General features: G+C 31.0%; 2 protein-coding genes across 2 annotated transcripts; both read right to left on the reverse strand.

Annotated features, from left to right (window-relative positions):
• Positions 1-1,641: 1,641 nt before the first annotated feature.
• On the reverse strand, positions 1,642-2,989 carry LOC129884629 (peroxidase 5-like). Its single transcript, XM_055958909.1, has 2 exons — positions 2,691-2,989; positions 1,642-2,580 (listed from the first exon to the last, which is right to left on the reverse strand). The coding sequence occupies exons 1-2, from the start codon at positions 2,901-2,903 to the stop codon at positions 1,804-1,806; spliced, it is 990 nt and encodes a 329-aa protein (XP_055814884.1). The 5' UTR covers positions 2,904-2,989; the 3' UTR covers positions 1,642-1,803.
• A 5,142-nt stretch (positions 2,990-8,131) lies between these two features.
• Positions 8,132-12,704, reverse strand: LOC129886050 (ATP-citrate synthase alpha chain protein 2). The gene is made up of 12 exons (XM_055960564.1): positions 12,265-12,704; positions 11,458-11,634; positions 11,214-11,375; positions 10,966-11,046; positions 10,570-10,621; positions 10,151-10,265; positions 9,917-9,998; positions 9,309-9,404; positions 9,070-9,171; positions 8,859-8,975; positions 8,650-8,766; positions 8,132-8,352 (listed from the first exon to the last, which is right to left on the reverse strand). Exons 1-12 carry the CDS (start codon positions 12,361-12,363, stop codon positions 8,281-8,283), a joined length of 1,272 nt encoding a protein of 423 aa, XP_055816539.1. The 5' UTR covers positions 12,364-12,704; the 3' UTR covers positions 8,132-8,280.
• Between the last annotated feature and the right edge of the window lie 11,441 nt (positions 12,705-24,145).

Consider the following 24,145-nt stretch of genomic DNA (forward strand, 5'->3'; position numbering starts at 1 on the left):
GAATTGTTCTTTCTAAAGCCAGACCAACAAGCAGGGGTATCTGATTGCCGCAAACTATTAAGGGAGTTGCTTAAAAACTGATGTAAATTAATGGTGCTAGTCATAACTATGGGAGTCAAGAAAACCATAGCTACAAGAGTCAAGGATGGATTTGAGTCTTTAACGAGTGGGTTTGGGTCTTTTAATTTATGGGGTGTGGTGGGGTGGTTATGTGGAGATCCTATGTGGCATAAATTAATACACATAAGATGCCACATTTTATTCCGTCAAACAAAGGGGTAAAAGTGAGTCAATAGTATGACGTGAAGGGTATTTTTAAGCCAGAATATAGTTTATGGATATATGTACTCTATTTCGAATAGTTGAAGGGTAGTTTTGATCATTTTCCGTTTTATTTTTCATCTTTTTCTACTTTTATAAGTATTGAATAATTGTCGGACAAATTTTTTTTTTCTTTTTTTTTTTTTTGCATGATACAAATTTGTACATATTTGAAGTGTTCCTAGTTAAGAGTGGCAACTAGGAAGTGGCCTTTGTTTTGGAACTCCTCCTTAATTTTATTTTATTTTTCTATAGTTTTGTTCCCATTTACTACTATCCAACTACTTGGAAATTGACAATAAGAACATCTCCAAAATACTGTTTGGGTGAGGAAGCACCATAACTAAAGTTTGATATGATGAAAATAATGAAAATAAATTAGACACGAGAATTTTACGTGGAAACCCCTCTAACTGATAGAAGGGAAAAACCACGGGGTAGAAGGATCTCACTATAAAAATATGGAGTACACAACTCTCAAATACAAGGAGAAAACAACAATTAACACTTCTCTCTTGTAAAAGGAACAACTACTAAAGAGGACACTCAAGACTAAAATATTTATCTTGGTGTATAACTCTCTTTGTATTTTTACTTTCTCTTTCTAGGATGATTTTGAATGAGGGCAAGAGGCCTTCTATATATAGGAGAAAGAAAACGTGTATACGCGTTTTCAAAAACGTGTAAGAGTTGTTGGCAGCAAACAATGTCAAAAAGGTATACACATTTTCAGCAACCAATGTCAAAAAAGGTTGCTGGCAGGCAGCCTCTTTTTTGACTTCTGCATTCTCCCACTTGAAGATTTAATTGAGAATCAATTAACTCTTCAAATACTACCCTTTCTCTCCTTCCAATTACAAGGGCTGGAACTACTCTAGTACCATGGGAGTTAATTTTCATTTTTTTTTATCAAAAAATTATACGATGTAAAAAATTTAATTAATTGATTTTACTTATCTCAGTTGGGTCTATCGTTACCTGCTGTAATCCAGGCTGTTTTTGCCTACTTTTTACACTAGTTGATTTCTAAAAAAAACGAAGTAGTTTTTTGGTTTGGGTTACATGGTGAATGAGTAATAATAAAATTAAAAATCATTGATCTAAAATTTTGTAAAAGAGTTAAGGTGAAACCTTTGGCCGTCAACTACAAGAATAAAAATTGACAATTGATTATTGTAGTGACTAAAGTATTCTCAATATCTTAAAGTAATGGTTCAAGTGATTAATAAACTCTTTAAACTATAAACATTTAAATTGGCACGACTAATGTAAAGAAAGTGTACAAGTGCACTTTTCTTATCGATCTTAATCAAATAAATGGAAGTTGTCCAATATATCTTAACCATGAAAATAAGCAAAATCTCTTACAACAATTTAAATTACAATTGGAAAGAATCAGTTACACTTGTTCTTGACATTAAAAATGAAGAAAAAAAAATGGTGATACAATTAAAAAAATCAACCAGAAAAAAGATCACTCGATTAATTCACAACCCTGCAGTTCTTCCTGATCTCTCCCTGCATCCCAGTCATAACCTCGATGGATCCCATTTTTACCATTGCAGCTGCAAAATTACGATCCCAATTTGCACCATGAATCGCGTTACTCCTCACCATCCTAGCCGTTGATGGACTGTTCCATAGCGTCTGATCCGAAGTTAACAGTCCTCTGTTATTTTTCAAATTGACATAGTACTTATTGTCCAACCTATTTGGAGTAACAACATCAAGTGGAACAATTGGATCAGTACTCCCAGTGTTAGAATTAGGACGCGGACATCTCTTCATCAATTGTTGGGCTAATCTACGATCCATCGTAGGATCTTGCGTGTGAGTTGAATTGAAAGAGTAATGTCTGTCGGAAAACGAAGAACAATGTGATCTTCCAATTGAATGTGCACCCGAAAGTGTTACCATCTCATCTAAAGAAAGTCCTTTTTTCGCAAAATTTTCCTCAAGTTCTCCAGCATTTAAAGTGGACGGGGGAAGGTGTGCGGTTGGTTCATCTTTAATGGATATTCTTCCGTCTCTACGACCTGATGGGACTGAATATCTAATGCCTCCAAGCTTGAAAGCACTATCTCTTGCAGCAAATGCAATTATATCTGAACAAGAAACTGTTTGTGGGCAAACAGATTCTAGCTCAATTTTTGCCTCGTCAATCACTTCATAGCCTCGTAAGCTTGGATTATTAGCTGGATGTTCTTTTTCTGCTGGATTCCCTGGAGTTGAATCCAAAAGGATTGAGGCATCACATCCCTGCAGAATTATATAAAAATTGAAGTTAGATATTGTTAGTTGAACCAACCTTTTACTAATATTACAATGCACATATATAGTCAAAGAAAAAATGAGAGGAATGTACGTACCCTAACAAAACAATCGTGGAAATGCATCCTGATGATGCCAGCGCCAAGGCCAGGGTTACGAGACACGGCTTTGTCCACTGCTTTTCTCACAATAGATTCTGCATTTGGGCAACTTGAATGGTAGTAACCAATCTTAAGAGATGCATTTGCAAGTGTAAAAACAGTGAAGAAATATAACATCAACAAAGTTGACAATTTAGCCCTCTTCATCATTATGTGTTGCGGATAAGAAGAAGGGATTTGAAAAGTTTATAATCAGTGGAGTAATGAATATAGTTACTAAGGAAGTGAAGAACTTATAAGGTACCGACGATGGAAGGCAAAAGAGATGGATAGAGTATTTATAGGAAATTAAAGAGATACAAACACAAGTCTTTGATTTTACTAGGTAAGATTGATAGATAGCTAACGCGTAATTCAATAGCGACTGCTTCTTAGGAGAAGGCTTCAACCCTTAAAAATAATTTTAACGTTTTGAAGTATTCTTAATTAATTAGTGAGAACATGGAAATGGTCTCTATTTCCAGCAAATTATTTTTAATCCATTTGATCTTTAAATAACGTTTGAATTTAAGTTTTATCCAATAATGTAACGAAATTTAATTTACTCGTTAATTATATTGTGTTTCAACTCCAACAACCTTTTCTTTTTTTAAACCTCATTATATAAACCATTCGTTTTCACTATTACGATCTAATTTTCTCCAAAATCAATTTTTCATGTTATATTTTACTTCTCTATAACAACTTTCTACCTATACATAACAAAAATGACATTCATTATAGCGGGAGTGCTTTGTAAAATTACGCCTCTGTAACAGTCATATTCAAATATTATGTAACAATATTTTGTAAGAGCTATATCATGTATAAAAATATTTATGGCAATCATCACTAGTACCATACACAGTAAATTTTAAGAAGGAATATCTAAAAAGGATAAAATTATATTTAAATGTCGCACATCATTTATGGTCATAATTTCACGGAAAAAGGCTACTGGTGTTTGCCTTCTTCTTCTTCTTCTTTTTTTGTTTACATTTACTCTTTCTATTTTTTTGATTAAATTGGTTAACAAATAATATTTTCTTTTTTTGGTGCACAAAATTATTAAATTATTTTTTGTATACTTTTATTTATAATAGATATCAATATACTTATGGGATAATTATTGTTATACCCCAAAAAAAGAAATTATTTATCATTGGATACCCCATTACTTTCATACCCCTTGTTTTTAACTATCTCGCACATTTGATACCATGAAAATATATAATATACTCTGATGGTATCAAGTAGTTTCGCTGAAGCACTGTATCTTCTTTCTTGATACCATCAGAGTATAATATACTCTGATGGTATCAAGAAGAAACTGTTTGATACCATCAAAGTATAATATACTCTGATGGTATCAAAGAGGAACAAGGGAAGGGACACTGGCGTAAATACACGTCTGATACCTTGAGAGTATATATATACTCTGATGGTATCAAGAAGGAAGAAACAGTGCTTCAGCGAAACTGCTTGATATCATCAGAGTATATTATGCTCTAATGGTATCAAGAAGAAACTACTTCATACCATCAGAATATAATATATTCTGATGGTATCAAAGAGGAGCAGTGATGCTGACATCAGTATGACGTCATGCACGAAATTAATAGGGAGAAAATGGGGTAAGAGGGTAAATAGTTTGTGTCATAAGTCTATTAAGGGTAAATAGTTTGGATTGAATTCAATTTGAGTAAATAATTTTACAATTGGTCTATTTTGTGTAGTTTTCTTATACTTATTACATCTCACTATAGCAATTATGCTATTTTTAGATAAATGTTATCACTATAACGAGATTTGACCGTATTTCTCAATTTGAACGTACCATCCTTGCCCATGGTCATGCTACCAATTTTATCTCTCAACTGATCAAACAGGTATCATCCTCTCTTAAGCTTCATTTTCGAAAGGATTTTAATGCCTTCATCAAATACAAAGGAACTTTTAGGTAAAAATAAGGATGCAATTACAGTTAGGCTCTAAATGATAGACTATAACTTTCATCAACAAGGGTTGTGGTGCAGTGGGACTGCTTCACCCAGAGGTCTCGGTTCGAGCCCTGGGTATTGAAAAAAAAATTATTGGGAACGTCACCCCTGAATTGATCTTGCAGTACGTAATTCGAATTTATTCGGGACTTCAGATACTAAATGGAAAATCAAAAAAATAAACTATAGTTTTCTGTTAATATTGTTGAATTATTTTGACTACGCCGAAACACCTATAATAACCAATAATTTTAAAAAATGCAAGAAAGTCAATTACTACTAATCTATTGTAATTGGTTGTAATATTTGTATTTCTGACCGTGTGTTAGGTATTACTATATATATAATTATTAACGAGCAAGAAACATGCATGATCCAGTATAGCCAACAGGTTGTTCAATCAAGAAACTGACCAGCGGAACACTAGTGGGAAAATTTTAATACTCTACTTTTGTTTGTATTGAACGGTGACGTGTAAAATTACAATTATTTTTTTTTTGAAACAGTTGCCATGTTTTGATTTTGGGTGTCACACATATATATATATAGTATACCAAAAGTATTAATGTTATTTGTTTTGTTTATTTGGATCGTATTCACATTATTTTTCATGATAATAAAAACGTGCGTAAGACATTAGTTTAGAACCTTGATCAATATGGATTGTGGTGTAGTAGTGAGACTGTTTCACCCTTAACCAGAGGTCTTGGGTTCGAGTCCTGAGAACGAAAAAAATCATGTTGGGAGCGTCATCCTCGAATAGGTTCTGCGAACCAAGATCCATGATACGAAAACCAAAATTCAGACAAGTAAGAACAGAAAATCCTGGTCTTTGAAGGAAAAAAAAAAGGAGATTATGATGAGCTTGAGTCGATTATGTGCGAGATTCGGATTTAGTCGGGCTCCACGGGTTCTGGACACCAAATGAAAAACCAAAAAAAAGTTTAGATCTTCATTCTGTAATGACATGTATAGAATATTTATTTAATTCTAATCGGTTCAAGGAATATTGTAGTATATATATCACTTTTTATATTTGGGACATTTAACATTGAAAAACCACGATATAATTCATTTAAAAATTACGTATTATTCTCTTCATTACTATGATTTATAATACTTGCATTTTAATATTTATTGTTTTCTACAAGTTCCTTGATTACTCGGTTACATAATTAGTATTCCCTGTGTTTCAATTTACATGGTACTTTTAAAATTTTGAGATTTAAACAAGTTTTTTTCTTTTACGTACTCACGATCAAAATTAAATTATTTTACTCTTAGATATGACATTGAGGAAGTAATATTTGTTTAAGGAAATAAAAAAATACCCATAAAAATAATATATGCACGAAGGATCCAATAATGATTATATAAAAGAAATTTATCAGACTAGCGAGAGGAAAAGGTACGTAAAGGCTTTATTCAAAAACTCTTAAATATCACTACAGGAAAATATATGTGACAGATCATCCTTATTTAGTTATTTATAATACTAAAAAATTAAATTAAAACTTAAGAAACGTAACAAATAAATTTTATAATTAGACATAAATTAAATAAAAATGGATTATATTAGGCCGAGGGGGGGATTGGTCGCTTCTAGTTGGGGTGGTTGTGCTGGGTCCACATTCACATGCAAATCCCTTGAAAATTCCGTCGAATTTCTTGCCATGGCCACGACGAAGAATTCAGAATAAATATGTATACGTAGGTAGTCATTTATAAGTTTATATACAATACACACAAGGTTTACTCAAAGATTTAAGAAAATATGTGGTTGAATACCCTTATTTATAAAATAATAATAGAAAATCTATTCCAATTTAAATTGGACAAATAAATCCTAACCAAATCCTATACAACTTAGGTTTCCATACTAGATTTATTTTCTATATTAATTTGTACTTTTACAAATTAGGGTGATTCCAATAATATATATCGATACTATCTTAAAAACGTGAAGTTCCTATCTTGAATAATGTTAAATTACTCTAATATGAATATGTGCTATTATAGAGATACTACCTTAAAAACGTGAACTTCCTAACTTGAATAGTGTTAAATTACTCTAATATGAATATGTGTTATTATAGGAATACATATTACTCTATTAATCATTATATTGAATGATTGCCCCAACTCATTGAAAAAGTCGTAACCATTCATTCTATAAAGAAATTTATCAAACTAGGTTTAGTATGAATATGTGGGGTCTTGAATTAAAAGAGACTTTTGAGTTATCTATTTGAGAATTTAGGACACAAGTTTTAAAAATTAGGTAAAAGAGATTTTTTATTAATTAGTGATAATGACACATATTTTAAGAACCCACGAGTTTTTTTAATTTACAAAAAAAACCCTCTCTTTTTTTCCCTGCCCCTTATCCACCCCTCAGCCCCATCCTTCCCCAACCTCCCCTCCTCCACGTTATCATCGCCTCCAAACAACTAGCAGATGTTTAAACATTTGCCTAAACAACTAACAAATATTTTCATATCTCGATCTCCAAAACAATTAGCAAATATTTTCATATTTCTCCAAACAACTAGCTGATATTTAAAATATTCTCATTGTTTTAACTAAAGAATCATAAAAAACACTTAAACAACTTAGGGTTGTTTAAATATCTTCTGGTTGTTTGAACTAAACAACTTTTGATTGTTTAAACAATTTTTGGTTGTTTAAACAACTTCTATTGTTTGAACTAAACAACTTAGGTTGTTTAAATAACATTTCTTGGTTGCTTGAACAACTCCTGTTTATATTAACAACATCATATCCTCTCCTCTCTTCTCTTCTCTTCTCTTTTCATCAATTTTTTTTTATAATTTTCACAATCCAATCGGAGTGAAAAAATTGGAGAAAAGAAAAGAGAGGAGAGCAGAACAGATAAAATCGAATAAAGAAGAAAGAATTGGAAAAAGAAAAGAGAAGAGAGGAGAACAGAGAAAATGAATAAAGGAGAAAGAATTGGAGAAAAGAAAAGAGAAGAGAGGAGAACAACGTTTAAAAAAAATGGGGGGATTGAATGAAATTTAGGGTTTTATTAAAAGTTTTTTATCTTTTAATTTTTACCCTAAACTTTTAAATATTCTAATTCAACTCATCTCTTCATAATTAACCCCTAATTAAATCTTTATAACAAAAGAAAAGAAAAAAGAAATAAAAATTTCCTATCCTTCATTCCACTATCAAATATCCCTTTTACCTCATTTTCCTGAATATGTGCTATTATAGGAATTTTTCTAAATACATATTACTCGCTAGTTTAAGGAATGTTTTTGCTTGAACACGCACAGGCTCTTGTGCAGTTTCACGTTTGCACTGCGGTGCATCTCTACATAACCGGATTTTTCACTATAAAACTCTACGCGCTGAAGTTAGAGAAATACAAAATTGCCAGATAAAATAAACGGATCTCAATTATTATCGAAGGTCTCAATCGGAAACAAAACAATATCAGAAGGCAAATGAAATATCCAACAAAGTTTCTTCTTAATTGCAGGAATTTTCAAGAATGCAACACAAGTCTTCTGATCTGGCATTTACTCTTCAGACATAATGCAATCAATTGCCCGTTTGCAAATGCCCGTCATGGTAGCCTCTGGTCCATAAACCTGCAATAGCAGAATCGACACCAATTATATACCCTAGGAAGTAGCACAAATACTATTTACAATGCAGGAATCAAAGATTTGATTCGTTAGGCATTCAATTAATATTACAAACACTAGATTTCACGTAAAACTGACACCATAATAGTTGCAGTGTTCCATTGTTAGTTTTTCCATTCTATGACATGTTCTCGTGATGTGTGTTAAAACTTGTTAAAAGGATTACATGCTATAATTGGAATAGGACTGTAGCCACAGTAACAATTGGAAAAAATATTTTGCCAAGTGTGTATGTCATACCTCAAGGGGAACTCCAAGTTCCTCTCCTAGGGCGCGCATTTTTGCTAGGCCAGTCTGATAATTTGGACCACCTCTTCGTACATAGATATGCATTCTAGCCGCTTTTAGCTTGGCTTCCTGTTTGGATTTAAAGGAAAAACATTGTTTACTGCCTCTAATCAGTAGGAAAAGTAGAAAACTTTTAGTCTATAAAATAGAGCACAGCCAACCTTCTCCCTAAGAGCCCGAATAATCCCATTGAAAGTAGCAGCAACATCAGTGAAGTTAGCAATACCACCTCCAACAATGAGAGCTCTCTTACGGCCATCAGGATTAGCAGTAGCACACTATAAAAACATCAAAGCAAACACTGGTTAAGTTAAAATACGAGGAACACCACATGAGCATGTTAACCAGGAGAGAGAACAGTCAAGTTCATACATCTAGAACTACTCGAGCATATTGCAGAACCTCCTCTTCATTTGGAGCTCCACTATACTCGGCATAGTTACCAAGCTCAGAGGCATAGCCTAAATCCCCTACCTGGTTAAGATATCAAAAAATGGAGTATATAAGCAGGGAGCTATAAGTGTTGACATTGCCTGCAGGAGGAATAATGACAAGATAGAAAATGTTCCCTCGCATCAAGTTGTTGCACTGCAAGTTCTGAATATACTTACTGTATCAGCATATATAACACTTGCACCTCCTCCAGCCACCATTGTCCAGATACGACCTTTTGGGTTCAAAACTGTAAATTTTAAGGAGGCACTAGTCTGCAAGATGTCAAGACAAGACAGAATTAACAGAAAAGCTGCAGATATTATGCTCCAATTCCAGTAGAACAAGTATCATCAGGAAGACCAGAAAGTTTGGCAGGAATGATAGCTAGCCACCAAGGTTCAAGGAAAAATCTTTTTGACCTTCAGAAGCATTAAGACTTGGAAAATTTTCAAACAGCATCTCATAAAAGATGACTTCCCATACCCTAACCACCCCCAAGCCCACAAGTCCGTAGGGCACCATGCCTTCAGCACAAAATAAATGGTGAATAATGTAAATTATCACTGATAAACCATGTAATGCTGTTTAAAGACACAATTTTCTTGGATTATAATGGATCTCTAAAGCAATGCATAAAGTTCCTCCAGTATCCAGAATAGTTCACGACAGAAAATCCAAGATAAAGTTTCTTCTCTAACAAAATAATTTTGACAAGAATAATTAAGTCAATCTGATAACTCAGGCATCAAAACACCCTTGAATTAAGACAAATAACTGAACTTACTTTCTCATCCAAAGAGTGAATGAAGCTTTCGGTAGGGCTCAAAACTCTTCCAAAGGGCAGAGGAAACTCAATGCCTGCCCACCTGACAAGTCATAGAGGATGAGACAATAGCAAACTGTTTCATAAATCTGAAAATACACACTGCGTTTTTTCTTCAGACTCTCCTAAGAGAGAGAAAAAAAAAGTAAAGCAAGAATAGGCACTTCAACATGGAAAATAAGTGAAAACACATACTTCTTAAAATTTTTGAAGGCTGCTGTGTCATCCAACTCTCCCCTCATATCCAATGGGTAAGGCTCCCCATTTACAAGCGTAAAAGGGTTCATCTCTATGAAACTAAAATCGAGATCTGGGGAATATCAAAGACAAAGTGACAGAGTTGCATAATCAATGAAATAATATTTGAGAATAATGATGTGAAAAAAAACTATTTCAATTTAATGGAAACTAGCTTCTAAGAACAGGTCAAGTTTAACATAAAACCAACAGGAAGTTTAATTTCATCTTCATCTGCTCATATAACAATAAATTAAATTATGGTTTCCTCGTATAGTCACTGGCAATTATCTTAAAGATAGCACCAAAAGAAAGAAGAAAAAGAAAAGCATAACATAAATGCATTCTAGAAAGGATCATCGTAAAGCATGGCATACCTTGAAACACATCAAAAACACCCATTAGGAAATTGCCAATCTTTCCCCGTACCTGAGTCAACCAACCAGAAACTTAGGTTAAGTATCATGATGGTTGATGAGATGTTAGTAGTCAAGTGCTTTAAACTTCGAAATCAAAATATTTATCAACACAAAAGTGAAACTAGATCAAATATCGAAAATAATAGATACACAATGATACAACCTTAAATAATAATCCTTAAGAATTACCAGCAATGCACAGTATGATAACACGCTTTTTAACGTCTGTTATCCAAGACCATGCGCTTAGAAAACCATTCCGTCTATTATGACGGCCAGGCTCATGCTGGATTGATCGAGACTGATGACTAAAAGGAAAATAGAAATCAAACAAAAACTAAAATTTTAGATCACCTCCAAGGGCAGAGTAGCAATCAGTGGAGCACATGCCTCTAGGGTCATAGGTTTCTCTGTCGGAAGGAATATTGTCTTGACCTGTATGTCATAGAAACAAATAAAATCATGTTGTTACAGAAAAAAAAAAACTTGACTTTCTGGATATTACCAGAATAAATAGAGTTCATCAATTTTGTCAAAAAACAATAAAATTACAAATAGTTGTTAGAGGACAAAACAAGAGTAAACTTTTTGGACCAACTAACCTTGTCCCAGTTCTCTTCAATCTCAATGCCTCCACATTCTGAAAAGCTAATTGTGCATCCCAACCTTTCAGAGACTATGGAAAGGTAATATTCTTGGTCATGGGGAACAAATGGTTCAACAATAAATGTTGTTATAGGTGCCTTGCAGCCACCCATTTCAACCTAGAAACAAATTCACATGTAAGATAAGTAGAAAACATAAGAAGCACTAAAAGATTTCGAAATACTTAACCCTCTTGCTCACCTCCACACCAAGTCGTGCTTTTACAAACTCCGCAACTCCTGCTAGATCTAGATTCAAAGCTACCAAACCACTCTTTCCACGCTTTCCAAACAGCATGTCTGGTTTTACAACCAGCTTTGTCGATGAAAGCCATGGTTCTTTGTTTGTTAACTCAGTAAAATCTGTAGATTCTGTCACCTACCAAAAACCAAATAAACATGAGAAATCTGGCAAGAAAAATTATCCGGAAAATGACGAGAAATGATCTTAAATATTCCAAAATGATCACCTAGGAAAATAATTTACGTACCCAAATTTCACTTTTTCAAGAAAAGTATTTTCCATCATACCAAACACACATGCACACCAAGCTTCTTTCAGGTTGTAAAGTGCATTTCATTTTTATTAAAGGAATCTATAGTAGCTTAAGAGGTGCTTTCCAAGTAAATCTATGGCAGGTATATAATTATTCTTCCAACACGATTGGCCGGTCAACAAGAGCTTCCACAAACAAAAGGATCATTCTTTGCATTGGAAAATACATCATGACCTCTACAGAACTTCACAAACACAATGCGTTCATCATAATTCAACTTTAACGTTCGTAATTACACAAAAATAAGGAATAAGAAAGTAGTGAGGAACAAAAGGAAGCAGGAGACAGCAGATTCAAGCAGACCTGATCAAACAACAAACACCCAGATAAGAAAAAACGGATAGATCAAAGACCCATTAGCAAAAGATCAACCGAACAACTCATAACCAAAATTTCCATTACAATTCGACAGTAACAGTTCAATAACATTAGTAAAAGAAAAAAGAGATTACTTGAGCAGAGCAGATCTGAAGATCGATACCAGCAAGGCGTTTCAAATGCTCCTTTAGAAGTCTCTTGGAATCGTACTCTCTGATCTTCTTCCTCGCCATATTACTCTATTTTTTTATTATTTTTTTTTACAATCCACACAAAGGAGAATTCGCTGTTACACAATTATACAAACACTTGGTGGGTATATGATTGAGTATATAGAAAAACAAAGATTTAAGAGTAGGAAATTTGGGGAATTAGCTTAAGGAAGAAGAATTGTTGGTATTCACCAAACAGGCAACAACTGATAAGTGAGAGGAAGATGGGGGAGATGAATGAGCTGAGGTTGGGTGGGACAGGGGAGTAGGTAGTTGGGCGTTTTTAACAATGGAAATCATTGGGAAGAATAATGCTGCCGGATTCCATAATCCACTTAATTTTCCTGATAATGTTATTCTCGCCCTTAAACTTTTTTTTTTTACTTTTGAAGTGCAATATCTATCTATGTTGAGCCCCATAAATTCAAATTCGTATAGAATAGGGAATGGTACTTTCTAATAAAAAATATTATTCGTTAATTATATTGATCTGATTCTTAATATCCATAGGTAAGCATAGAGTAATTTTCCCAAACAATCACTCATGTTTGGAAAAATACCTTGAAATATCATTTTTTTTTTTTTTTTGGAATTACAATATCAACTAACTATTCATATTTTTCCTAAAATATACTTCAAACAATAAATACATCTTTCACTTTCCTAATGAGATGACATGTCATATTAATTCCTTTTTTAACAATTTTTTTAACTCTTTTAAATCATCCATATTTTATAACTAAATAAAAATTTATAATTATTTCCATATTGTTAAAAAAAAAGAATTTATACTATTATTAAAATGTCATATTATATTTTAAACTCCATTTACTTTTATTTATTTATTTATTTATCTTTGTTGACACCCAATTTTGATCAACCCATAACTACTTTTCAGATTGTTATTTTAATAAATAGGCATTTTTAAAAATTATTTTTTTATTAAATAAATATATTTATATTTGGTTTTACCCAATAAATCTTATATTTTGACGTTCGTAATTTATAATATTTTTGCTATTTATTAGTATCATAACTATTATCTTTATTATTTTTATTTTTTGAATAACGAGCTTCGTACGTTTAAATATTTTTACATGTCTATTTAGTATATATTATCTATGTGTGCATTTTCGCTATATAAAAAATATTACTTAAATAACTTTAGTTTATAATTTACTGATTCATATCAATATTTACATATTACATATCTCTTTTAATACATCTTATACACATGTGCATATATATATATGTATATATAGATACATACATGTATTTACATAGTATATACATAAATAGTCACTTTATGTATAAAAGTATTACTACTTGATAAAGTTTATGATTTTACTTATTCAATATATATATATATTATGATTATTAATTAGATAGCAATCTATTCAATTTTTCTTTATTTTATTTTAAGCGTAGCCTTTTTATTCAATTCATTTTAATTTTAGCCAAAATTAAATTCAATATGACCCAAATTCAAATCTTAAATCCGTCTTTTAATCATACTCATTCATCTCATCTTTATCAAATACCAAGATTCAATCCCAACATCACATCAAAATTGATGAACGGCTAAGATTACAACTCCAACTTCTAATCATCAAACACCCTAAAACCCTAAAAGATTTTTATGATCTATTCATTTTCATCTTATTCTCAAGAAGAGAAGAAGACTCAATGGTGAATCGATCATTTGATATCCTTTTCCTTCTGCGGCGACAAGAACAGCCTCAAGCTGGTGGCCCAGCCCAAGAAGCTATTGCTGAGCCTGTAGAGACTGGAGCCAAGCCTGGAAGGGCGAACCAAGGAACTCAGACTGTCTTAATCTTCTCGAAAGCACTCTGCATAGTCAGTCTAGGGCATCGTTCTACTTATTTTCTTCTTCCCCAAGAGTTTGAAAAGAAGGTTCCCGGTTGGCTTTGTATGAAGAATCCTATCTTTCTAGCACTAAGTGACAGACATATAAAAGAAATTGATTCATCATCTGTAACATCTATCCATCTTTTGAACATTCGGACATTGTAGGCTCTCGATGACGAGACCCGTCGAGCGAAGCTCGCGAGTTGGTTAAGAACCGTTTTATGTGAAACTAGCTCTGGCTTATCGAACTTAAAGATATGAACTAAGTGTCATTTGATGCTTAATACGGATACAACTGCTTATCACCCACCTTAGAATCAAGTAGTTCAGTTCGACTATACATCTATTACAGTTGCCAATGAAATAAAATATGGGGAACTCTCCGTCTAAGTGGTAATGAAATTGTTGATGCATCGAATGCCATAGTTGGCTCCTAGGGAAGGAAGGAGAGTGATTGGCATGAAGTAGGGCAGAAAGAGGGGATTCAAGTTCTCTTTTAAAAGGATTGGATTTGTTGTTGGTCTCTTTCACTTGGTGAACCAACATGTGAGTCATTTTGGTAGACGGCGATGGAATTGTTAGAATTGATGTTCCTTTTAGAAGGTTGTGGGAGAGCAATACAAGCGTCGTGCAGCTAGGTGAAGCTATCTTTCTCTTTATACGCAATATCTTGAAAGACAAGAAAAAGTGGTCAACGAAGTCAACTATCTTTCCTGCCGCCGAAGGAAGCTGTGCCTTTGAAATGAAATCTATTTTTATTGAATTGAACGTGTTCATTCATTTTGACTACTACAACTTTTCAATCAGTCGAGGTCCTCGAAAGGGATATTATAAAGAAAGCCCTCCATAGCCGTAGTCTGGTTGGGCTTCCTGACCTCTCGATTTTTACCCTTTGCGAGACAAAGATCTCGAACATCGTAGAAAAAAGTCCTAACTAACCAGTCAAGTGAAAGACCCATACTCAGGCAAGAAAGAAAGTCTCTTACAGAAAAGGCCAGAACAAGAGGCCCTCGCTGGATCTTCTTTCGGTATTGGTACGACCAGTGCGGTTGTTCTTATTTCATTTGCTATTCTACTTGTACTACTCAGCTGTTATAGTCCATTAAAGTGTTTGAAATCCCTTTTTGATGGTTTTTTCGCTTCTTACAGCTGCTCTTTCCACACCTTCGAATATCTTATATCCCTTCAACATTCCTATTCATCTTGCCTTGTCTTGGGCACCCACATAATGAAAAAAAGTAAAAGGTCTCGAGATGGCAATTTTGTAGGACAGAACCAGACATTACAGTGGTTGTTCTATCGTCTCATTTCAGCTTTTAACCGCATTTCCACCATAATTTTTCTCTACCATAACGAATCAATTGGTTTAATATAGGCATCGCTCTTTCCTTTGTCAAATAACTGATGCCACAGCATCTAAAATATATGGGATGGAGTTCATCATTTCATTCTCGTAACGGGAATGAGTGCACCGCAAGATCAGATAAGTTGCTCCCTTTTTTGGTATTTTCTATCTTGTGGTCTGGTCCTTTATTTTTAGGCTTACCACGTGGCCTAGACCGAGGTATTGATGGTGATTTTTGAATCTCGCAGAACAACTTTTTTTTCTTGTAAATGCATTTTTTTCTATTTAGAAAGAGGGGCAGTTGGAGAATCCTTTTTACAGGATAGGCATGGTGAAGGAAGAATGGAAATAATACCTTTTCAAACTTTTGGAGAACTTTCAGTCATCAAGGAGACATCCTAGAGATTTTGAAATTGTCGTAAGGTTGACCAATCTGCATTCTTTGATTTGGAATCCAGCTAGCAGTGTCTTTTAGTAGACTCAGCTCTCAACCGTACTTTGGCTATCTTACGTGGAGCTGAATTAGGTTTTTTCGGTGTCAAGTGAAGTTAAGCCGAGTCTGCTTCGCACCTTTGCTAGCCTCCCACTGGGGGCTCGCTATGCCAAAAGTGAGAGAAACCCCCACTTTCTCTCTACACTCTCACCGTTCAAAACTTGTCGATCTCTCCCTCCACCACTCTCTCTCTCTAAAAACACTATCACCACATTTGCCCCCATGCCACTGTCGCATACTCGTGGCTGACGGGGAAGCCACCGACGAAACCACCCCAATCTTCCCTCGTTTCTGGCGAGATATCGCCGGCCAACAAGCACGTCCAACGACGAAGATGAAGACCAGTTACCTCTCATCTCTCTTCCTCTATTTTCTCTGATGTCGCTGCTCCACCGTCAAGCACTGACCAGCAGCACAACCAAACGACCACAACACTACAACTGCACCACCTACAGCACGAACAACAGTGACATCAACAGCACGAACAGCAGCAACCAGTAGAAACAGCTGCAAACGATCCTAGTGCTGCAACCACTGTCCAGCAGTAACCACGACGAACTACAATCAGCAGCCGCGACGACGACATCAACAGCAGCAACAGGGAGGTCTGGCAAAGCCAGCTACTCTGATCAATGGTGAAGACGAGGCATCTTACTTGACTGACAAAACGAGAGGTCAAAGACGAATCTTTACAGATCCATCCTGGTATGGTCCCATTCGACCCTTAATTACTATGCATTTTATTCCTTTTATGATTTTAAAAGTTATATTCCGTTTATGATTATTGTGTATATGCTGGGCTGATTATATTTTGCATTTAGTGAAAGCTTCTTGCTTGAAAGATTTAGACTTTTTTTCATACGAGACTCCGTTTACAGATTTTTAGTTTTGTGCGAATGTTGAGCTGTTGATTCTGTTCAAACTCATTATTGCTTCCTTGAACGATTCTGAAATCTAAAGTGAATTTGTTTGGTGTTAAGTTGTTTAGTATTAAACCCCTATTTTTGTGTGAATGAGCTTCAAATTTGCTAAAGTATTTTGTTAATTTTGGTATGGTTTGCACTTATCTTAGCATTATTAAAGCCTTTAGTATACTGATTATGCCCTTATTTTCTACACATTTCATTCCCTTAACTGATTCAGTAGCTTTTTGAATAAATTTTGTATTTAGTTTAATTGTGTGAAATCTAATTTGTTGATTGGTTATTTAATTCTGTAGATTATTTATGGTAAAATGTGATATTCCTTAATCAATTTTCTTTTTTTCATAACATATACAATTAATGTTCTTAAAATTTGAACAACTATAAGTCTAATTTCTTTGTATTCTCAATTAATCCTGTTATACTAAATGTCACTTATTTTTACCTATAATCAATTATCTTCTTCTCTACAATTATTGATAGTGGTTTCTTTGGGCATAACTTTTGAAACATCTTTTTTGAATATAATTTGGATCAAATCTGGAAAAGCAGATGTGGTTTGATTTATTTTTGACAAAAATTTGAAAACCTTGTCATCTTCTTTGAAATGGTTTATGACTTATGTGGCTGAAGTTTGAATATAAAATCTGGCCAGTTGTCTTGGTTAACTTCATTGCCCTTTACCATGTTTTATCAATATAAAACAGACACAAAAATAGAGAAGAAAAAAAAAAGGAAAAATTATTTGATTGAGTGTTTTTTAAAAATTAATTACTGATTTTAGCGATATTTTTTATTTATTATCATTTATAGCAATACATAACAATATTATGATAAATCTACACTTGTATTAAAAGTGAATTATGCATATAATATAAATGTATTATAAGTGTTTTAAAATATATATTATGCTTGTATAGTAAGAAACTAACATAATGTATTATAAGTCTATTAAAATATGTAATAGATGTATTATCCATCTATAAAACTTGTATTATATATTTTTTATAAATAATTCTCTGCAATATGTATTAAAACTATATTATAAATGTATTATAAGTGTTCAGTGGAAAAAAAAATTATTGCTATAAATGGTAAATATTTTCTTAATATTGTATATTTATGTAAGTTTCCCGGAAAAAAAAACACAAGAACACAAACACAGAAAGTATTGAAAGAAAAGAAAGAAAATATTTTACTTTACATTCTTAACACATCAAACGAAAACAAAAATTATAAGAAAAGTTTTCTTGCATACTTTAATATTCTTTTTTCTAGTTCTTGGCATCACAATTGGATTTTATTTACTTATTCTTCCTAACTGAAGCATCCAAGTTAGTCTCAACCTTTTTCTTTAAATGTGTGGTGTTACTATAGTATTTGTATATTGCTCGTATTTTTTTTATGATTCAGTAAGTTTGAACTTCAAAGTTCCAAGTCATGAAGAGTCATCTGGACATGGAAAGTTGTGATGCCACTTTTCGCTATATATTTTTTCATTTATATTATTTATTTACTTACTCCTTTTATCCGATTTGTAATAATTTTGTAAATTACACGCTATAATGAAAAATTGGAGATAGTCTAAGGGGAGGAGAACTAACGTGCTACCTGCATTTATTTTATTCTCAACTTATGTGTTGTATTTGTGTATGATAGATAAGTACGGCTATATTAGTTAAGGTTTGAATGTAACTATTAGAATCATGCCATCACCGTCATACTTAGATTATATTTACATTTGGATCTGAATATTATTTTCTATAGGTATTTGTGTATGTAATTGAAAAAATGACTCAAAGTTACTATGTCAATAATTTTATCCTGGTATTGTCTTCTTGTATATTATAAATATAAATTTCAAAAATGATTTGCCTAACTACGTTTGTCTAGTTTAAACTAAAATCACCAATCCATATTGTTTTATCGGAAAAAGACGGTTTAAAATTAATTTCAATTTTATAGAGAAAAAAATAATTTTAGAAAAGAAGAGTCGCCACTTAATTTTTTAAAGAAATTAAGAAAACTTAATTTAAAAGACCCTAACATTTTTAAGTCTTAAAAATTCAGAGAAAAAGGTACGAGGTTTTTATTTTCACTTTGAGAAGGTGTTAAGCATTCAAAGTAGCCCTAACGCGCGGTTATCCGACGACTTGAAAAATTATTTGACTAACTTTTAAAAATATTAATTTAAAAGAAAACGAAGACTTTAGAATTATTTTTTAGAAAAAAAAATGATCAAACTTAAAATTGAAAATAATATACATGTATATAAAAAAAATTAAAAGTTTATCAAATAACTAAGTAAAGGTAGAAAATTATTTAAATGGTAAATTAACATTAACTAGTTTATATTTGGAGGAATATAATTAAGTTAAAATAAATTAAAATTAATATTTAAGCAAGCATAAATAACATAACTAAATAAATTATTACAATCCGAATCAATATAAATAAACAATAAATAACACATAAAAATATGGCCCGACACTCTGTACGCCTGGACTAAGTTGTTGGCCATCTGCATTTTGGGCCTTAAGCACAATTTCACTGTATATCACAGCTGTATATATACTATATATCGGATTATATATACACTTCATACAATGTATACAACATTATTTCAATATCAAACTGTATACCACCTGTTTGTTTCTTGTATCTGCTGTATATCACTATATATCAGTGTATACAATATTATTTTATTACATATCAGACTGTGTAGATACTGTATATCAGTGTGTACGACAATGTTTTTCACCTGTATTCCATGTATACAGCTCAATATCATGAATATTACATTTCTTTCCATGTATCAACTTTTCAGCAATTCGAGCAAGATGATGAGAAACTCAAAACTCAATGATATGCAAGGTTGGAGTCCATTTGATAGAGTTCAAAGATGGACTCGAATTAATATCACATGCACCAAAATAAAATAACATAAGCATTTACTTATTTTAAGCTAAACCAGAAAATATATCATGATATTTTAAGTTATCGAATTGACGGGCATCCTAGAAGTGACTAACAACATGCATATATTTAGACAAAGAAAAGGAAAGAAGAAATATATTCAAGTAACTAAAGAATACGGATTTAATATATACGTTATACTAGCTCAAATTTTAAAAAAAAGAATTAAATAAATTAAGGAATGAAAGTTTTAATTAAATAATAACTTTAACCATATTTTTTGTTATCTAAATCATGTTAAAGGAAGAAATTAAAAACATGAAAATCTATATTGTCAAAGAAAACTATTTGAAAAAATAATGAACAAAACTAAGAATTTTAATAAAATAATCCCAACACATTATAAGTAATTAATCCTAACACATGCTAACTATAAGAAATTTCTATCATTAATCTAATTATTCTTAATACATGCTAACTAAAAGAAAATAAGACTACGAATCAACTAAATATAAAATATGAAATAATTAAATAAAACAAAGCTGAGAAAAGATTTTACCTCTTTTCGGACAACGAGACTGAAAACGATTAGCGGAAAACTTCAACCCACCACCTCAAGAGCTTGATGGAACTCCAATCTACAAAAAAAAATTAAAAAAAAAAATTAGACTCGAACCTTCGTGGGTTCGATTTATAAGAGCATTGTTCTTAGCCTAAATTCTGACTTCAATCTCCTCTTTTCCTAGAAGAAATATATATATTGAAAGCTAGAAATTTTTACAACTTTTAGGCTGGGGATAAGAGTCTAAAATCCTAGCCAAGTTAAGAAAATTTCTAGCTTTGGTGGCTAAAAAAAACCTCCACTTCTTTCCTTCTTAATAAAAATATGAGTCTTTATATAGGCTCCAAAAACTCCAAATTTTTCATCAATTTTTGATGTGGAGATTTGATTTTTTTATTTTTTTTTTTAGAAAAAACTAAAAAATTCAAAAAATACAAACTATAATTAAACTAACCTAACTAACATTATATTTAGTTAAAAATAAATTTTTTGAGATGATTTTTAAATAACAACATAAATAGTAATTAAAGATATAGTTATATATAAAAAAATGTAAATTGTACTAAAATTTATAAAAAAAAAAAAAAAAATAGTTAAGAATAAATGAAAATATCTTCTTTTTTAAAAAAACAAACAATTATTTCAAAAATGTTCGAAATTTACAGAAATTCGATAGCTAATTTGCGTTGTGGAGAGTCAAAATTGGGTGTCAACACATATTATTAGAGTATTTGTTTAAATAATTAAGTTTATATTAGAACATGTATGTTATTTAGAAATCATGGCTATGAGATTTAATTTTCAATATGTTAATCACATATTAATAAATAATTTTCAGCATGTAATCTTCCGTAGCTACCATGTTCAAGATTTAATAGAATATTATTTCTATGCTATAGGAATCATGCCTATAGAACTATATGATAATCCAACAAGTTAAATATTTAGGATCACATTCATAGACCTTATGAATATTTTCAGCATGTTATCCGGTTGTAATGAATACTTTTATGATGTTATTTTTCACATAGAGATCACATATTTAGGTTTTATTTATTAATCCCAACATATTAATTGTTTGGATATCATGTCCATAGGATTTATTTAGCGTGATAAAAATCACATAGATATCATGTCTATAGGATTAAACGAATTTTTAATATTTTATTTAGAAATCATATCAATAGAATTTTAATAATTATTTATCATATTATTTTTATATTGAAACCGTGCATATAACTTTTTGATAAATATTTCAGGATAACTGTATTAGAAAGCATGCTTACTATTTTTCATAAATTTTTAATATTTTGTTAGAACTCATTCTTATAAGATTTTAAATAAGTTTTCATAATGTTATTTTATAAAGAGATTATACATGTGACATTTTAATAAATTTTCAACACAATATTTAAAAACTATATCTATGGTATTTTAATAAATTTTCAGCATGCTATTAACTAAAATATGTTAATATGATTATATAAACACTATTAGTTAATAACTAAAATTGTCAGGCATGTCTTCTTTTATTACAATCACCTTAGTAATCGAAATTGTCTCATATGTCTAAATAATGAAATCTGCCTCCATGTTATTCAAGTTTCTATATTTATGATACATACGTCTGATTGTGTATGCACATATGATAATTTTTTTTTATGACTTTTCACTATTTATCTGTTTTTTCAAGCATACTAATTAGTTAATCTAGAGGCTTACTTGATATTTTATGTGCTAACTGCTCGTCCTATCTATTTTGTTTGACGATGTGTTTAATTATGATGTCTATATTTTCTTTAGTCTAAAACCTACCCTAATAGTACGTTCAATGCCTCTTCCATATTAAGTTGGACGTTAAACGCCTTTTAGAATATTAGTTTTTATTATTTTTTTTAGATCGCTTTAGGATTATAATAATAAATAAACTTAAGAGGGGTAGATAGGCCCTTCAGAAATTACGAAAGTCGACCAGAGCAAAAAAATGACAAAACACTATATTTTTGTCTTCCAATTAACAAGTCGATGTTGATCCGAAGAATATGAGCACATAAATATTTTTACACTGTCTACTTTTAAATATTTTTGTTTGTATATATATAGGGTAGTTTAATATTATTTTTTTTAAAAAAAATAAAATCAAAATGATTTCTGTTAGGCATCACTAATTTTTATTATTTTATTTGCCTTTTATTATTATTTAATTAGTTTATGATATTTACTTATCCTGTACTAATTCTAACATTAATTGTTTAGTTTAACTTAATTAAATTCCTTGAAGAGAAACCATTTTTTATGATCGTTTGTTTTATTTAAATGATTTATTTAAATTATTCCTCCTTTATTTATTCATTTTTATATCAAATCTATTTCTCTTATAAATTATCCTAAATGTTATAAAATTTATATTTCTTTCAAATTATTTAATATTTCGATTATTGTTAAACACATTTTTAAAAAATTAGTGAAATAATTTTCAAATCGTCGGACAACCGCATGTTAGCGGCTATTTTTAGAGTTAAAACCTTCTCAAAATAGTAATATGAACCTCGTACCTTTTTCTGAATTTTTAAGACTAAAATCTGTTAGGTCTTTTAAATTAAGTTTCTTAATTTCTTTAAAAAATTAAGTGGGGACTCTTCTTTTACTAAAAATGATTTTTTCTCTATAAAGTTGAAATTAATTTTAAACCGTCTTTTTTCGACATTAATAATCTTATTAAAAATAAAGTTGCATATGTATTTATATATATTATCATATCAAGAGAATAATAATAAAAATATTATTTTTAGTATTAACTATTCATTCTAAATTATTTTCCAGTTTTAGTTATCTATTTCCATTATTGATAACTAAAAGTAAAAATACAATTTCTTTTTATTATTATTCTCTTGATATGTTAAAATAGATAAATATAAATGCAATTTTATTTTTAATATAATAAATAAATAAAAGCAAATTTATTAAGAGTAAACGGAGTTAAAAATAAGACATGACATTTAATAATAATAAAATTCTTCTTTTTTTAAACAATATGGAAAAGTAATAAATTTTTGTTAGTTATCAAATATAGATGGTTTAAAATAGTTTTTAAAAAATATATTTTAAAAGAAATAATGTGACATGTCATCCCATAACTAAAAGTAAAAATAAAATTAATTTTTATTATTCTCTTGATATGATAAAATATATAAATACAAATGCAACTTTATTTTTAATATAATAAATAAATAAAAGTAAACGGGTACATGCATTATTTCTTCTAATCCACTCTACTAAACGTTTTCTTTATGATTTATAACGCAAATACCCATACCTTTAGGTGATAAAATGTGCATTTTAACATCATAATTTATTGAATTTTTTACTCACTTTAGAATTTTTAAATGGGTGAAAATTATTTATTTATTTTAATTTAAATTTAAAAACAATACCCCTCCCCCCCCCACACTAACTTTGAGAAATGATCATTTTTCTTTTTTTCTAATTAACTTTTTTAAATATCTGTGTTACTCTTACATTGTCAATTTTTATATACATATTTAATATCATAGTATTTTATTTTTAATATACATAATAATTTTTAAAAAAATATTAATTTCATCCAAACAAAAAAATAGAGTAATATTGATTGAGTGTATAAACTGATGTCGTTCCATAATGAAACAAACTAACAAAATAAAAAATAATATCAT

The sequence above is a fragment of the Solanum dulcamara genome, chromosome 4 (assembly GCF_947179165.1).
Source record: "Solanum dulcamara chromosome 4, daSolDulc1.2, whole genome shotgun sequence".
NCBI classification, from domain to species: domain Eukaryota; kingdom Viridiplantae; phylum Streptophyta; class Magnoliopsida; order Solanales; family Solanaceae; genus Solanum; species Solanum dulcamara.

Excerpts from the sequence above, each read along its gene's own strand:
- LOC129884629 (XM_055958909.1), bottom strand. The coding sequence starts at position 2,903 with ATGATGAAGAGGGCTAAATTGTCAACTTTGTTGATGTTATATTTCTTC. Across the intron at positions 2,581-2,690 it reads TCCACGATTGTTTTGTTAGG|GGATGTGATGCCTCAATCCT; the intron begins GTACGTACATTC and ends ATAATTCTGCAG.
- LOC129886050 (XM_055960564.1), bottom strand. The coding sequence starts at position 12,363 with ATGGCGAGGAAGAAGATCAGAGAGTACGATTCCAAGAGACTTCTAAAG. Across the intron at positions 11,635-12,264 it reads TTCAGATCTGCTCTGCTCAA|GTGACAGAATCTACAGATTT; the intron begins GTAATCTCTTTT and ends GGTTTTTGGTAG. Across the intron at positions 8,353-8,649 it reads AACTTGGAGTTCCCCTTGAG|GTTTATGGACCAGAGGCTAC; the intron begins GTATGACATACA and ends CTGCTATTGCAG.